This window comes from Sprattus sprattus, assembly GCF_963457725.1.
Source record: "Sprattus sprattus genome assembly, chromosome: 1".
In the NCBI taxonomy this organism is placed as follows: domain Eukaryota; kingdom Metazoa; phylum Chordata; class Actinopteri; order Clupeiformes; family Clupeidae; genus Sprattus; species Sprattus sprattus.
The window spans coordinates 56,401,226-56,417,416 of NC_137920.1; the positions used below are offsets into that span (position 1 = coordinate 56,401,226).

Sequence of the window (16,191 nt, forward strand, 5' to 3'; positions counted from 1 at the left end):
GACAGAGAAAGAGAGAGACAGAAAAAAACATTCCCTACACATCTGGAAATAATTCTAAGTGTAATACTTGTCCTGCAAAAGTACACAGAGTTCTCCCTCTCTCTCAGTTAATCTGTGTTGTAGTACACACACACACACACACACACACCTCCCAGAAAGATTCACTCACACCTCCATGAGGCAGAAATTGGTACTGCACCCTTTAATGTGGCGCAATACAAAAGTGGTGAACAGGACACTGATATACTGTGTTCAAGGTCCCAGCAGAGAAAATGTAGCATATTTTCCAAAGGGCATCTGCTATTCAATATACCATAAAGCAAAATCAACAGACAAGTCATTACAGAGAGACTTTTATTCCATGTCAGAACCCCCCAGTAGACCCACAGAAAAAGCAGATTAAGACTTCATGTCTGTTTCTGAAACCTCTGGAAGAAGTTCAGGTAAACTGGTTTGTGTGCAGAAGTTGCTGGAACAAAATGTCCTCTTGAGTGCGTCAGAACGTCAGGTTCCTTAAAAACTGTGAGTAGATCCCGACTCATTTGGATGGGAATAACGGCATCCTCCTCCCCAAACACATGCAGCGTTGGCATGGCGACGGGGTCGTCATAGAACCGCGCATGCTGGACACAGGCGCTGCGGAACCCTGACACAATGACGGCGAAGCGGAAGCTGAGGACTGGTTCAAGGCTGCGCTCCTGCATAGCGATCAGCATGGCCACCATGGCGGCGCCCTGACTGAAGCCAAGGATGCCATCGAAGGGGCCCTGCTCCTGCACCGCCGACCGCACCACCTCCACGCTCTCCTCCAGGCCCAGGCTGGCGTCGCACTCCTGCCCGGCACTGAAGCTACGCTGCTGGGCATCAGAGAACCACCAGCCCCTTGGGTTCTCACCGGAGGAAACGGGTGCCTTTCCAGAGTCCTGAGAATCTAAACACAGTAAATGTATATGTATAAGTGTGTGTGTGTGTGTGTGTGTGTGTGTGTTTTCCACATGTTTTATATTCTATGTCTGTGTATTTTCAATGTTTCAATGTTTCTATGGTCTATGTTTTGGCAACACTATTTTCTTTTAATGGTCATGCCAATAAAACGTATTGTATTTAACTGAGTGGCCGAGAGAGAGAGATGGAGGGGAAGTGTGTGGGAGAGAGAGAGAGAGATGGAGGGGAAGAGTGTGGGAGAGAGAGAGATGGAGGGGAAGATTGTGGGGGAGAGAGAGAGATGGAGGGGAAGAGAGTGGGGGAGAGAGAGAGAGATGGAGGGGAAGAGTGTTGGAGAGAGAGAGAGAGATGGAGGGGAAGAGTGTTGGAGAGAGAGAGAGAGAGAGAGAGATGGAGGGGAAGGGTGTGGGAGAGAGAGAGAGATGGAGGGGCAGAGGAAAGAGAGAAATGGAGGGGAAGAGTGTGGGAGAGAGAGATCAAAATAAGAAGAAGAGTGTGGGAGAGAGAGATTGAGGGGAAGAGTGTGGGAAAGAGGTGCAGAGAATGTCTGCGAGGAGGAAGAGAGAAAGAGTATAAATCCATGAAAGCGTTTCAAAGGTTCCGAAAATAGATAAGTAAGAGTGTCAGAGTGGGAAAAATGACTGAGAATATGAGAGAAGAAAGGAAAGGAGAGGGGAGAGGGTCAGTGTGACAACACTGGTGGTTAAGACCTTGTACCTTCATTTGATACATATAAACTCATAGAACTAGGCCTAAACCTACAGGAAGCGTGATGATAATGGGACTCCAACTTTGGCCACAGAACAAAAATACTTTCACTTTCTAACGAGAGAAGAGGAAGAACATCACACCTAGGCCTAATCAGGGGAGGTGCTATCGGTTATCTGACGCAATTCGAAATCTTTGCATATGGGCAAAGGCACTGACACCATAGCTACCTCAACCTGCACAGAGAACTTGGCTCTAAAATGTTCTGTGAGGTTTAATGATTACGCAGTTAATTAGCAAATGAGCAACACTTGAATGCCACGGCTCACCAAGCTAGTGATGTTTAAATCACTGCAATTCATAAAAACACGTTGCTATTATTCTACGTAGTGTCCACGGTAGGACAGCAGACGAAGCTTGGATATGACCGTGTGCGCGTGGAGTTTGGTTATATCAGCTGATTTGCGGTCTGGAAAAAACACGAAGATGTTCAATAAAAACCTAGTGATCATCCTAATTGATTAAGAAAAGCACAATCTCACTGTTGAGCACTGCAGGCAGAAATACTGAACTTACTGTCAACCTGACATGGAACTTCGTGTGGGGCTGTGATGTACACCAGTTCTACCCGGTTCTTCAGGAGTTTTCTTAAAGCTCCTGTTTTCTCTCGAAAGCTGACGGCATTCTGACGGTAGCCATGAAGGCATAAAATACGCAAGGGAGTTGTAGCAGACATGAATTTAGAAGTCTACTACAGCGTTCAGTCAGCTTGCCTTTTAAGTATCAGGTCTACAGTTTTGACCATAGACAGTATAGACTCTATGAGAATGAATCAATATCACCCCTACAGGTCTGGAGTTACAGAAATGGGATTTACAAATCTCATTTGCCATACCAAAAAAGAAAATGTTTTGTAATGTAGTAACTATAAGTCAGTGTTTAAGATTGACGGAAATAAAACCTCTTCATTCTAAATTTGACATGTTTAATTCAAGGTATTGCACATAAAGCTGAGACAATGACTAAAAATGATAGACATCCTTTAAGCAAACTCATCTCACAAAGTATAACTGAAGGTTAGGCTGGCAGGCATTTTTTTTTTTTTGCAAGTTATGTCTACAAAAGTACAGGCAGTATTTTCTGAAGCCTTGACATTGCCAAAGTGGCATCTGTATCTTGCCACAGAAGTTGGTGTCAGTCGGACATAACAATACATTAGACATCACCAATACCATATTCCACATGTGTAGAGGACCTGGTGGACATCACACTATGTGACAGTCCTATTGTCTACCATCCCAACAGCACACATGCACATTCAAACTTCATGTTTCTTTGTGGCCCGCTGCCACCTGTAGAGCCACTGCAGTAAGGTCTTCCCCTCCACACACATCTCTGGCAAGGCAAACTGGGCCGGCTGCTCCCACCTGGACACGAAGATGGCAGACAGATCAGAGAGGGAGAGAGAGAGCTATATAGAAACATGACATGACTAGAAAAACTAGAATGCAGACGAGCATGCTGGCTATCAGAGACTCTAAAACAATCAATCAAGATTACATTCATGTAACTCAATATTTTGTGACCCTGTTGTTGATACGACTAAGACAGCCAAGAGAAGTGAGCCTAAAACATATAGGAGATGAGAATAAGACTATGCCACAGGACTGACGGACAGGCCGGGCTGGGTGTTTGCTGGGTGTTGGTGTGGGTGTTTGCTTGGTGTGGGTTTGGCTGTTGGACCCGCACCAGTGTTTGATGGCAGTCTTGACTTGGGAGCAGCTGTCTAGGCCCTTGTTGCAGTGGCTAAGGGCCTCAGCAGCCCTGGGCAGCACTGTCCTCTGGAGGTCATCATCCACAGACTGCACTTTCTCCAGCAGAGCTGAAACACACACACACACACACACACACACACACACACACACACACACACACACACACACACACACACACACACACACACACACACACACACACACACACACACACACACACACACACACACACACACACACACACACACACACACACACACACACACACAATTACAAAGTGGCTACACAGCATCGTTGAAAACAATGAGACATACAAACAAATTAAAAAATTGTTAGGCAGAGCTGAAAGGAGAATATCGGGGGAAAAGAGTTAGTCCAACTATCCAAACTAGGGCCTATCTCCAATAGCAGGACTCAAACACACAGTTCTGCCCAGACAATCGAAGCACTGCCTGCAGACCTACAACCTCACAAGTGTACAATACAATCTTCCTTTCTACCCAACCAGCATTCCAGCCCATCTGCTTCTATTTAAAGCAACAGTAGGCAGTTTTGGTCTAAAACTAGCAACAGGAGTTTTAAAACTAGCAAGCCACCTACCTACCAGGAGTTTTAAAACTAGCAAGCTACCTACCTAACAGGCATGCAAAGCCTGGCTAAGTCCCACAGCAGCCAAAGCTTGCTTGCCTGCTCGTGCTGCTTACATATTCGTGGGATGTGCCATACTGGACCACAGAACTAAGTGGTGCTTAGGCTGGGCGGCTAATGGGAATGACCGGTGTGTTCATCTGTCCTTCACATGACCATATACCATCATAATAACTTTGAGGATGACACCAAGTAATTCAATGGTGCATAATGCAGCTTGGGATATGGTTAAGGTATTTAGCAGACACTGTTATACTACTATTAGACTGTAATAAAACATTAGAAAAATATTACACACAACAAAAATCAAAATTGAAATACTATGAAACAACAAACAACAACAACAATACCAAATATAAAAACTATTTATTCAGTATGACTCAGACAAAATGATTAATTAGACAGGCGATGTTTAAAAAGGTGAATTTGCTTTGAGCTCATACCCTTGCAGTCAGGCACAGGCAGCTGGGTGATGGCTTTGCATACGGCAGCCGTGGAGGAGGAGAGAAGCAGGAGGGCGTTTCTACGGCGACGAAGCAGGACACGCTGGAAGGCCACGTGGCTCAGCAGCTCAGCTGGGGCCTAAAACACAAAGCTGCAATCAGCAGTGGAACCAGACAAGAACGTCGTCCAGCACAGAGTAGAACGGAGCAGAAATTAAGAACAGGTGTAGAACACCCATCCCACAGCTCCAACAGGGGGTATTTATTTTTCAGCTCTAGCTCCCCATGTTTCAACATTCAGGGCAATCTTTCCCTCAGCCATCATTATTTCTGAACTGACAGACAATAAGAGGGACCCTGTGGTAACTGCAGTAGGCCATAGTTCACCTTGTACAAGGGGAAATCCAAACTGTTGCACAGTTTGACGAATCGTGGGGAGTTTATTCGATAAATGGAGAGTTGACACGCAGGGACCTTCCGATCTCTGAGGGATAGACACAAGCACATTTTATTTCATAAGAACACGACATGTTTCACATGGGTCACAACAACATGCATGTCTTCAACTACATCTACGGTTATATCAGAACTAGAAACGTGCATGTCTAAAAATGTATCTAGGGTAAGACCAGTACCAGAAAGACCCCTCTGTGGACATCACGGCTACAACACCATGCCTTAAAATGCAACCACACAGAATAGGTATAACCACATAATAGCTTAGGACCCAAATCAGAACCCCCCCCCCCCCCACACACACACACACACACACTTCATAATTCATAATTCATACCCATTGAGCTCCCTGCAGTCCAGGGCAGCCATTGACACGCTCCCAAACTGGCGTGTCTCCATGAACACGTAGTTAGAGAGAGAGCCAGTCAGCTCAATGATCTCCCCGTACAGAGGGAACAGGTTGGCCTTCAGGAACTGCCTGATCTGAAGAGAGAGAGAGCGGAGTAGATTGACACGTAGGTGACTGTTCCTGCATATAAACACTTAATCACACATCCTCCAACACGTCACTAATGCACATAAGCACATCATACACTATTTGAATGTGTGGCCAGTACCTCAGAGTGCATGTGGATGAGCTCCTTCTGCAATAAGGAGATCGCTGTGATGAGCTCTCGGACCTTCTCCTGTCTGTTAGCCTACAACACCAAAGAGATGTTCTGAATCGGAAAATGAGCTGAGGGGTCAAGGTGAAACCTGACCATTTCCAATCTTGGCCTTCAAAACAACAATGGATTTAATGGTTCTCTGACTAGTACACAAATTTATGAGCACCTGAAAGTTTACTTCAATGATAAATAATACCACCATAATGATAAATAATACAAATAATACACAGCACCCCAACCTCCAACCACTGGGTGCCACCTGCTCTACCAACATTCCAAACAGCCAGTTCTAGAATGCTGACATTGTTGGGGTCTGTTGGGCCAGCATGGAAGACCCTTTAGGCCCTGTCCTACATTATCTGTTTTAAAACCCTCTTTCACCACTGACTGCCCTTCAGGTCCCGTCCTACAGTAGACTGTCTCTGTTTTAAACCCCTCTTTCACCACTGACTGCCCTTCAGGTCCCGTCCTACAGTAGACTGTCTCTGTTTTAAACCCTCTCTCACCACTGTCCTTCTGAGGCCCAAGATGCCCTTCTGCTGCTCACGGAGACTGTGTGCGTCCCTCTCCATCTGCAGAGCCTGCGCCTCAATCTGGGCACACTGTTCCTGTATGCTCCTCCTCTCCGCAGCCTTGGACACCCTCTGCAGCCTCTGACTCAGTGCAGAGCTGGGGAAGACAGGAGGCAGCAGGGGACCAATTCATTCATCAATATTCCCATATTCCAGACTCGTTCATCAATATTCCCAACCTTTCCACTACATTTAAATAATTTCTCAATCAGTTATATTTCCAACTTCAATCTACATTTCCATGGGTTCCCACTCATTTTCAACAACATTCCCAGCTCACTAAACTTGGGTGCCAACTTATTTTTATTAAAAAGACTCCCAAACATCTATCTAGATTCCAATGGGTTCCCACTCCTTTTTCCTACCAAAATTCCCAAACTACTGATGAAATTCCCTTTGGTTCACTTCCAATATCTCAACTAGATGAATACAGAAGTAAATGTAGATGTCCTGCCAATGTTAAGTTAAGGTGAGTGTGAGCATACTGCTTGTGGTGGTCTTGTTCGTCCAGCAGCATCATCTCTTTGTTGAGAAGGACTCTGATGGCGTTCTGGACCTCTTGAGTCCTGGAACGGGTCTGGGTTAACTCCACCACACTCCGTTCCGCCTCTGCCCAGGCTGCCTGGAACACACACACACACACACACACAAAAGAAAACATAAACACACACACACAACATAAACAGACAACAGATAAAACACAAATATTGTATAAATATATTTGTATATATATATATATAGACACATACACACGAGACACACTCCCTCACATTTTGTAAATGGCTTAAATCACTACAAACGTATGGCTACATATGAAACCAATCTGACCTGAAACAGAGTCTTGAGTGAGGGTCGATTCTCCTCTTTTATCTGTTCCTCTTGGGACCTGTGGCATCACAGAAATGATCATTCACCCTGTACTGCCATCCATAAGCACCGGACATATATATTATATATGATATTATCCCTGTACTGCCATCCCTAAGCACGTCACATATTTATAATATATGATATTATCCTTGTACTGCCATCCCTAAGCACCTGACATGGGTCATTTTGAGTGGCCCACAACCCAAAAACAATAACCTCATCAACTATCCAATGAGCAGGCCAGATTGAGGGAAACAGGCAGGTGATGACACTCCCAGAGGCACCCACCTGTGCTTGACGGGGGCATCTCCCCCCTCAGAGGCCGGGGGCTGCTGGTGGGCCCTCTGCTGCTGGTAGGTGAGCACGTAGAAGGCAGACAGCACGTGTCTGGGAGGGTGAGTCTGCAGAAAGGCCTGAGGACCACAGCGGGGTCAGAAGAGGGAGGAGAGGAGAGGCACACCACCATGCTACACGTCATCTAGACAAACTAGCGATTCTCATGGCATGACGTAATTACTGGATCAAGCTATTGTCATGTGCAGATTACTGCACAACATGGTATGGAGAGCAGAAAAAACATTAGGCCACACAACACAGGTATGCTTGTGGCCCCTTCTATACACTTCCTGATTTTGGTTGATAATTTGCATATTTGCTTTCTGTAAGAGGTGTTTCTGTTGGTTTTATGTGTATATAGATGCTTAGTTGAGTATGTTGCTTCTGTTTTTCTATTAGATTTTTTTTTGTGATCTAATTTTTTTGTTTCTGTTTTCTATTTGTTTTGATATTTTATTTTATTGTGATTTAATTGTACAGCACTTTGGTCAGCGTGAGCTATTTGGAAATGTGCTCTATAAATAAATTTGACTTGACTTGACTTCTGAGTCTTAGGGCAAGATGGACATGTACCTTGACAGCATTTAACCAGTCTTTATAGGAAGCCTCCCTCTGAGCTGGAGTCAGGCTAAAACAGGAACAGACAGATGAAGTTGAAAAGGGATTTGCAGGAATATGAGTGGTTTAGAGCTGTTGAGGACTGACTGAACAGGAGTGGCTACTCACTAGTCTGTTAATGCAGCAGATTTGTTCTGTTCATCTTCAGCTTGTACAGACCTGAGAAACTGCACCCGGTCCTCACACAGCTTTCTCACCTCATGCTGGGGTTAAAGATGGGACACGAGGACTTAAAACACCTTTTTACTCAGCAAAAATCTGCCAAACATGGGGAAGTAATGTGACTAGAAATAAATGGGCAATTTTGTGTCGTATTTTGTCGTAAGACTCACCATAACAAGAGGCTCCACATTAAGGCCGTCTCCTCCCTCAGAGAGGTCGAAGGACAACTCCACTTCTCCCTTGCTACATGGTGGGCAGGAAGAATAGGACGAGCCAGTATTTATTTGCCATCAAGAGACAGAATTAAACATTCCCACAAGAACTGTTCAAATGTATGCCTTAAGCAGAAGTAGCTTTGGATGAGATAATGTATGAATGAGTGTGAGTGTAAATGTGAGCCAACAGTGTGGCTATCCCATAGAAGATAGAGCAGACACTTCACTGCAGTGTGTGTGTGTGTGTGTGTGTGTGTGTGTGTACACTCAAAGTCCTTACAGTCCCACTCAAATTACCCAGGGGCCGATGAGCGTCCAATCTGGTCATTTATTTAAATCAATTTTTTAAATCAATGGAACTTTGCGGGCCAGATAAAATCACTTGGGGGGCGGATTTGGCTCCTGGGCCTGAGTTTGAGACCCCTGCTCTACAAGGTCTCTGGACAACTGCATGGTGTTGAAAAATGAGGAGTAAATTCTTATTTCCAGTTTATCAGGAGGATGTGTGTAGGGTTGGCGGCTTTGTGGTGTTTTGTAGTGCCCTGTGTGTAGATTGAGTGTGCAGGATGCTTGTGTGTGTGGGTGTGTGGGTGTAAGATGGTTGGGTGTGCAGAATGCTTGTATGTGTATGTGTGTGTGTGTGTGTGTGTGTGTGTGTGTGTGTGTGTGTGTGTAGAATACTTGCTTGTGTGTGTGTGTCTGTGTGTGTAGAATACTTGCTTGTGTGTGTGTCTGTGTGTGTAGAATACTTGCTTGTGTGTGTGTGTGTGTGTGTGTAGAATACTTGCTTGTGTGTGTGTGTGTGTGTGTGTGTGTAGAATACTTGCTTGTGTGTGTGTGTGTGTGTGTGTGTAGAATACTTGCTTGTGTGTGTGTGTGTGTGTGTGTGTAGAATACTTGCTTGTGTGTGTGTGTGTGTGTGTGTGTGTGTATGCTGTCTACCTGAGGTGCTCCTCCAGGGCCCGCCTCTGCTCTCTGAAAGGCTCAGTGTGATCAGTTAGGCTCCTCCTCACGTCGCCACAGCGCTGCAGGAAGCTCCGTAGCAACAGCTCTCGGCGACCGCGCTCCTCATGTCGAGACCAGCTCTCACTGCACGCCTTCTCTGCTCTCACACACACACACACACACAAACACAAACACAAACCCATCAGCTCTCAGCTACCGCGCTCCTCATGTCGAGACCAGCTCTCGACATGAGACGCCTTCTGCACGCCTTCTCTGCTTTCACACACACACACACAAACAACATTTGCACAGACAATTCAACAGACACACACACACACATTTGTACACAGACACACACATGAACACAAGCACAGCGCACACAACATTTGCACACAGACACCAAAACCATACACTTGCAGCACACAAAGTTGAATCCACACTAATGTCATTAGCTATGCTATTAGCTTTAACAATGATGTCAAACTTTTCAGTGAAAATTATTCTTATGTTTATGCTTAGGTCTTTAATTCAGACAATGTGTCAGGAATGGAGACTGAAAATCTACACTGCCTAGCATGTTCCAGCGCTGTCCTTGTCCAGGTCATGGTCCCTTGAAACTTTCCTTTATGGGATTTCCCCTTCCTGGTTACTGTTCTATTAACTGGTAGTTGTAGCTTCCTGACTGTATGAAAAAATTATTAAGATCATTGAAAAACCAGAAATCCTCACCGTTCCTCTCCAGATCTTCCTCAGCTTCTTTGATGGTCGAGTCTTGCTTGTGTATTTGAGCCTTCAGCTCCTTGATCTCCCTCTGGATCTCTCGCTTACGAACAGCCTCCACTGTCTTCAGCTGTGGGGCACCAGCACACAAGGGGTACAATTTGAGCTCAGGTGATAAGCACTCACATCAAGGCTGCATTTCACACTGGGTAGAAGCCTCTCTGGGTACACTTCTACGAGCCTCGAGAGTCAATCACAGCAAAAAGAGACAAGAGCAACACCACAACACCTTACCTCATCGTCCTCTAGCCTTTTGTACCTGAAAAGTCACACTGTCAAGGAAAATAAAACCAGTGTATGCACTGTGCACAATACATCTACTGGTCAATGCGGGGGTATGACTTTGAGTCATTTCAGGCAGATTCAGTAAAAGGATACCAATTGACGTTCCTCCTTCTGATTTCAACTTTTCTGTAACCAAGAAGAAAACAACATACATATTATAGTGTACAGTACAGTTGATTGTTATAGTAGACGTGACTTTTATATGGACTTGACAGTTATCGTATGAATCAGTTTTTTTTTGTTTAATCAATGTTTACCTAAAACGTTCAAGTTTAAAAGTTAAAAGAAACCATGTTGACTTCTGTTTGCCGAATTTGAACGCGTCTCTGGTCCCGAATCAACGTTAAGAAAAATAATACTCACTTCTCTTTCAACACTCGTTGAGTGACATACTTCCAAATAGAGCTGCGTTGACCAGCACAAAACCTAAAACCAGGCAACGATCAAAGACACTTGAGAGAGTTGACAAGTCTAAAAAGTAAATTGAGTTAGCTGTAGAGCTAGCATGCTATCAATGGGTGTGTGCGTTTCATTTTCCAGAAGATATTCTTACTTACTTTCTCAGACAGCGGTCAGGTGGCAGTTTATTTGAAGGATAGTTGAATTCTTTAATGGCCCAACGTTTCAAATCCCGATCAACCATGCTTGTATATTTATGATCACACCACTCTGCTATTTAGTTGAGACTCTACACATAGAATTTCTAACTTACCGCCAACCCACTACCGGATGCTGATGGGTTATTTTTGCCATCGTAATTTCCGATGAATTTGTCAAGATAAGAGTCTGCGTGGCGATATTGGTCGTAGCTTTGTTTTTGATCCATACGTAACACAAAATAATAGTAATAATGTCATAATAATGACAGGCTGCAAAATTTGGGTACCAATTTAAATTGTGTAGGGAAGTATGTCAACGTAGACATTGTGAAAGTACTTCAGTACGCGGTGCCTGTCAGTTGAACGGTCAAACAAGTAGCAGCTAACAACCAGTAGATGTCACCCCAAGCATTCAACTAATAGCCTATTCATTTCTGTTCCCTTCATCTTCAAAGACGGCACTCCAAAATCCTCTCGGTGTCATCTGTCGTGAGAGCCAGAGGCCAAAAGTAGTGGCAGTGTGCTTTTAAACAAGTCGGACATGCAAAAAGAAATCCAACCTGCACTGTAACACAAATATACATTTTGGTATATGTTTGCTAAGAGCAGAATTGCTGTGAGGAAAATACTGAATTTTACCTGTTTCACAATGATATGTCAAGACCTGTGATTACGGATGGTAGCCTATGCCGCAGACAGATTGGTTATTACAGTATTTCTCTGTTCCTAAAACACATTTTTTCAAAGCATGCCTCGGTTTCTCTTAGCTCTAAACACAAATCCCAAAACCACTCACACAAAATGCAAAACCCTTTATATCTCTTGCAAAATGACACTTTGGTTTCAAAACACTATTATATCACCTCAAAAGGGCATTTTGTTTTCAAACAACAAACACAGACCATTATTTGAGTAGACATTCTAAGCATTGATTGAACACTGATGTGCTCAATGGAAAACACTACTATGAAATGGGAAAACACTAGTATGAAGGCCTTATCAGGAGTATTATGCCTTTTCATCTCCAGTGTTACTGTATGCTTTCTCCTGTTGTAAAATATTGTAACTGTATAATGTTTTAACTCAAAAATGAAAGAAACATGTAAAATAATAAAAGGACAAAAAAACTAGACTGCATCCTGTTCTTGCTCAAGACAATATCGACAATTGTTGTGTTGTGAAACATCTGAAAATACAGTTTGATTTGAACATTTGATTGGATTACAATACAGTACAGTAATGTTTCTGTGCTGATAGGACGTAATCAGTTGTGGAAACGTATATGACTTACTTGCACATAGTCATATCATACTGTAATTGTTTGACTCTATCAGAGTTTCTGTCAAAAGGCACCCTGTACACCTGCTTCATTCTCGAGATGTTCTGCCTTAGAACATGGTCCACTGTGGCTAGGCTCTTTGTATTGATGTTTAGGAATATGTCTTGGTCATCAATGGTTGCACTTTGTATTTGTTTACGTATACTGTAATTTTACAAATACAGTACAATGTAAAATATTCTACAGTACAGTATTTCTCTGTTCCTAAAACACATTTTTTCAAAACATGCCTCGGTTTCTCTGAACACTAAACCCAAGTGCCAACTCCCTAAACCAATTCTGCTAAACTTTAAGCACAATTCTCTGCTTTAAACACAGATTTCAATTGTTAACCGCACTTTCTTCAAACCACAACACACAATTCTCTGCTTTAGACACAGTTTTCAATTGTTAACCACATTTTCTTCAAAACACTAAACACCATCCTCTCTACTTTGCATGCTTCATCAATGCCAAAACCTCCTTGTGTTCAAACAGAAAACACTGCTAATCAAATGACAAAACTTCCATTTCCAAAGCTGTTGTGCAATTTGAAATCAAAACTTTAGCTCCTATTTTGGAGAACAATTTATGGCAACATTGAAGTGAGTGGTGATCAGAGGGGCAGAGGAGTGAGAGTAAGAGGAGGAGGAGGAGGAAAATGATGAAGAGGAAGAGCAAGACGGAGAGCCATTACTGTATCTCTGATGAGATTCAGGCCAATGTGTTCAACCATGTGGTCAACATGGGTTTGACCATGCAGGAGGCTGGCAAGGCTGGCCAGAGGGTTCAACCAAACATAAGCCGCTTCTCAGTTGCACCGATTCTCTGGACATTCAGAAGAGAGAATGGGTAAGAAACACTACTATGACAGTAAAACACTAGTTTGAATGCCTTACTGTATCAAGAGCATAGTATTCTTGTATTTGTATCTGTAGAATATTTTACATTGTACTGCAGGGACGGACTGGCCGTCGGGCATACCGGGCGTTTGCCCGGTGGGCCGACGTGCAATATGGGCCGACAGTCCCGATTTAAAAAAAAAAAATTTTTTTTTTTTTTTTTTTTTTTTTTTTCCATATAATGGTCTAACCGGCTGGCCCACGAAAGTAGTTCATCAGCGGCCCTATTGACACTGGGCTGGCCCAATCACATCCCCTGGGCTGACCCAACACCAACCCCTTTCGATTTGGACCTGCCTACATAATGCATTAGGAAGGTAAACAAACTCAAAAAAAAATTTTTCCCATATAATGGTCTAACCGGCTGGCCCACGAAAGTAGTTCATCAGCGGCCCTATTAACACTGGGCTGGCCCAATCACATCCCCTGGGCTGACCCAACACCAACCCCTTTCGATTTGGACCTGCCTACATAATGCATTAGGACGGTAAACAAACTCAAATTTTTTTTTTTTCCCATATAATGGTCTAACCGGCTGGCCCACGAAAGTAGTTCATCAGCGGCCCTATTAACACTGGGCTGGCCCAATCACATCCCCTGGGCTGACCCAACACTAACCCCTTTCGATTTGGACCTGCCTACATAATGCATTAGGACGGTAAACAAACTCAAATATTTTTTTTTCCCCCATATAATGGTCTAACCGGCTGGCCCACGAAAGTAGTTCATCAGCGGCCCTATTGACACTGGGCTGGCCCAATCACATCCCCTGGGCTGACCCAACACCAACACCTTTCGATTTGGACCTGCCTACATAATGCATTAGGACGGTAAACAAACTCAGCCTGGCCCATGGCTTGACAGGTGCACGCTAGTCTGCGGCCCATTGGCTGTCTTCTTTAGTGACTAGGGGCTCGTCCAATCATATCACCAAACACCTTCTACCTTTAGCTTGGTCGGTGCACAGAAACGCACGTTTCGTTAGAATCCTCCAGTCCAAAATGGAGAGAAAGCGAAAAGGGGGTGCAGAGAAACCGCGAGATAAGAATAGGCTTGCTTTTCAAGCCAACGCTGCCAAATGTGCCAAAATATCAAAAATGTTTGCCACGGCAGGGCCATCATCAGCTCCCGTGGATGACAGCCAGGGAGATACGATACAACGACCTACGGTAAGCTTACTGATCATGAATTAAAACGTCTCTAAAATATGTTTGACTTAGGACCTATGTTCTATGGCCAAGTTCGTTTGCATTGTAAATACAAGACAAGTCTGGAGCAATTACACTGATTTATTTATATGTTTAGTAATTTAATACATAATAACTAGGGTGACCAGACGTCCGGATTTATGCCCGCCAGTCCGGATTTCCAATGCCCTGTCCGGCGTCCGGCGCAGCATCAAACCGGACGCATTTTTGTCCTCCTTTTTGGAGTTGCACTGGGCCTAAAGAGCTGCGCTCTAGAATATTTGCCTGGATCGCAGTCTAACACATGATTGGCTTAAAGCTGTGTCTGATTAATATCTGATTGGCTTAAATTCAATTCTAACCCTATATCATTGGTTAAAAATGTAAAAAGGCTCCATGTGCTGGCTACGTCATACATATGCTGCTGGCTACATTGACAGAAACTGTTATTGACATAAGGACAGTTAACACACATAGAAGAAACGTGCCTAAACGCCAGACGTCTTTCAATCCAGAGTGGGCAAAAGAACACAACTTTATATCAAAAAGCAGTCGAGACTCCTTGCATGGCTTCTGCATTTTCTGTTGCTGTGACATTGACATAAGTAGTCAAGGTAAACGCGCACAAACTTTCCTCCTCTTTCTCGTGCCAGCTGCTAATACGAGTGGACATGCTTTCACTGTATCATGCTAGCATACAATTAACGTTGTGTTGCCGTGTGCGTTACCGACAATGTAAGTGTAATTCATGTATCTGCTAGCTTTACTTTCTTTATATTAATGTTTACAAGCACTAGCTGCTATAACTAGTAATTTATCGCAGACTTGTTCTAGCCTGTATACGACGCTAATACGGAGATCCATTTGTTTTGATATTGCTGGTAGCTTAGAGTTCAGACTGCCAGGCCATTTGTGGTCTTAGAGTGCCACCTTGTGGTATAGTAATGTGACAGCATTGCAATTACAGTGTTGCTGATACACTGATGTGCATAATAGTGAATTATATATTATACATTATTCATAACTGATAGGTTATTGTGTATTTTGTTCAGATATTTATATATTTACGTAAATTAGTACAGATTGAGAGTTATGTATATTTATGTTATATTCTGTATTTCTTTATTCTATAGAAACCACACAAACACTTACAAATACTTCTTTTAATGTATGATTATTCCACTGCAAACACTTAATGCACTTGATCAACCCGCTGGAGGTTAAACACAAATAAACCTGTTTCTACTACACAAAGTTGTATTGTAGAGGGGAGCACGCCAGAGTCCTATGTAATTATTCACAGCACCACGAAATTCCGTGATTCCGGAATTCCGTATTCCGAAATTCCGCATAGTGTCCTCCTTTTTGGTGTTATTTGGTGTTATGGATATGGTCAGCCTAATAATAACAATGAGTGTAACTGAAACTAGGTAACAAGGTACAAAATTCAAGTAACAACTTTAAGAAAAAGTAACAACTTTCTACACAACTTTAAAGTGTATGATGTATATTGTATTGTATTGAATTTAGATTAATTAAGACCACCACCTTAACACACAAACTCTTGTTGAACTCATAAAGTAGTAGGTTCAGTGACGTGCGGTGAGACACCTGTATTCTGTAGCATCTGCGAGCCCGTGAATCAATGTTTCGTTGGAATCATGATGTAACGTTGTTGTAGCGGGAATACAGCAATGCTATTTTCTAATTGGCAGGGCATATGTATGATTCTAGACTTCGCTAAGCACTGAAGCGACTG

The 16,191-nt window shown here is 43.4% G+C and overlaps 2 protein-coding genes across 2 annotated transcripts; both read right to left on the minus strand.

The window, feature by feature from the left end:
* Nucleotides 1-407: 407 nt before the first annotated feature.
* ovca2 (OVCA2 serine hydrolase domain containing) lies at nt 408-2,391 on the minus strand (the record flags this gene model as incomplete). The annotated part of the gene is made up of 2 exons (XM_080849843.1): nt 2,230-2,391; nt 408-931 (listed from the first exon to the last, which is right to left on the minus strand). The coding sequence occupies exons 1-2, from the start codon at nt 2,387-2,389 to the stop codon at nt 408-410; spliced, it is 684 nt and encodes a 227-aa protein (XP_080705969.1). The 5' UTR covers nt 2,390-2,391.
* A 580-nt stretch (nt 2,392-2,971) lies between these two features.
* Nucleotides 2,972-11,069, minus strand: haus5 (HAUS augmin-like complex, subunit 5; the record flags this gene model as incomplete). The annotated part of the gene is made up of 19 exons (XM_080860690.1): nt 2,972-3,080; nt 3,403-3,535; nt 4,520-4,658; nt 4,907-5,003; nt 5,313-5,458; nt 5,593-5,673; nt 6,150-6,312; nt 6,701-6,837; nt 7,044-7,101; nt 7,374-7,498; nt 7,995-8,049; nt 8,148-8,242; nt 8,372-8,444; nt 9,359-9,518; nt 10,091-10,211; nt 10,376-10,400; nt 10,520-10,552; nt 10,790-10,852; nt 10,984-11,069. 19 exons carry the CDS (start codon nt 11,067-11,069, stop codon nt 2,972-2,974), a joined length of 1,899 nt encoding a protein of 632 aa, XP_080716816.1.
* Nucleotides 11,070-16,191: the final 5,122 nt, after the last annotated feature.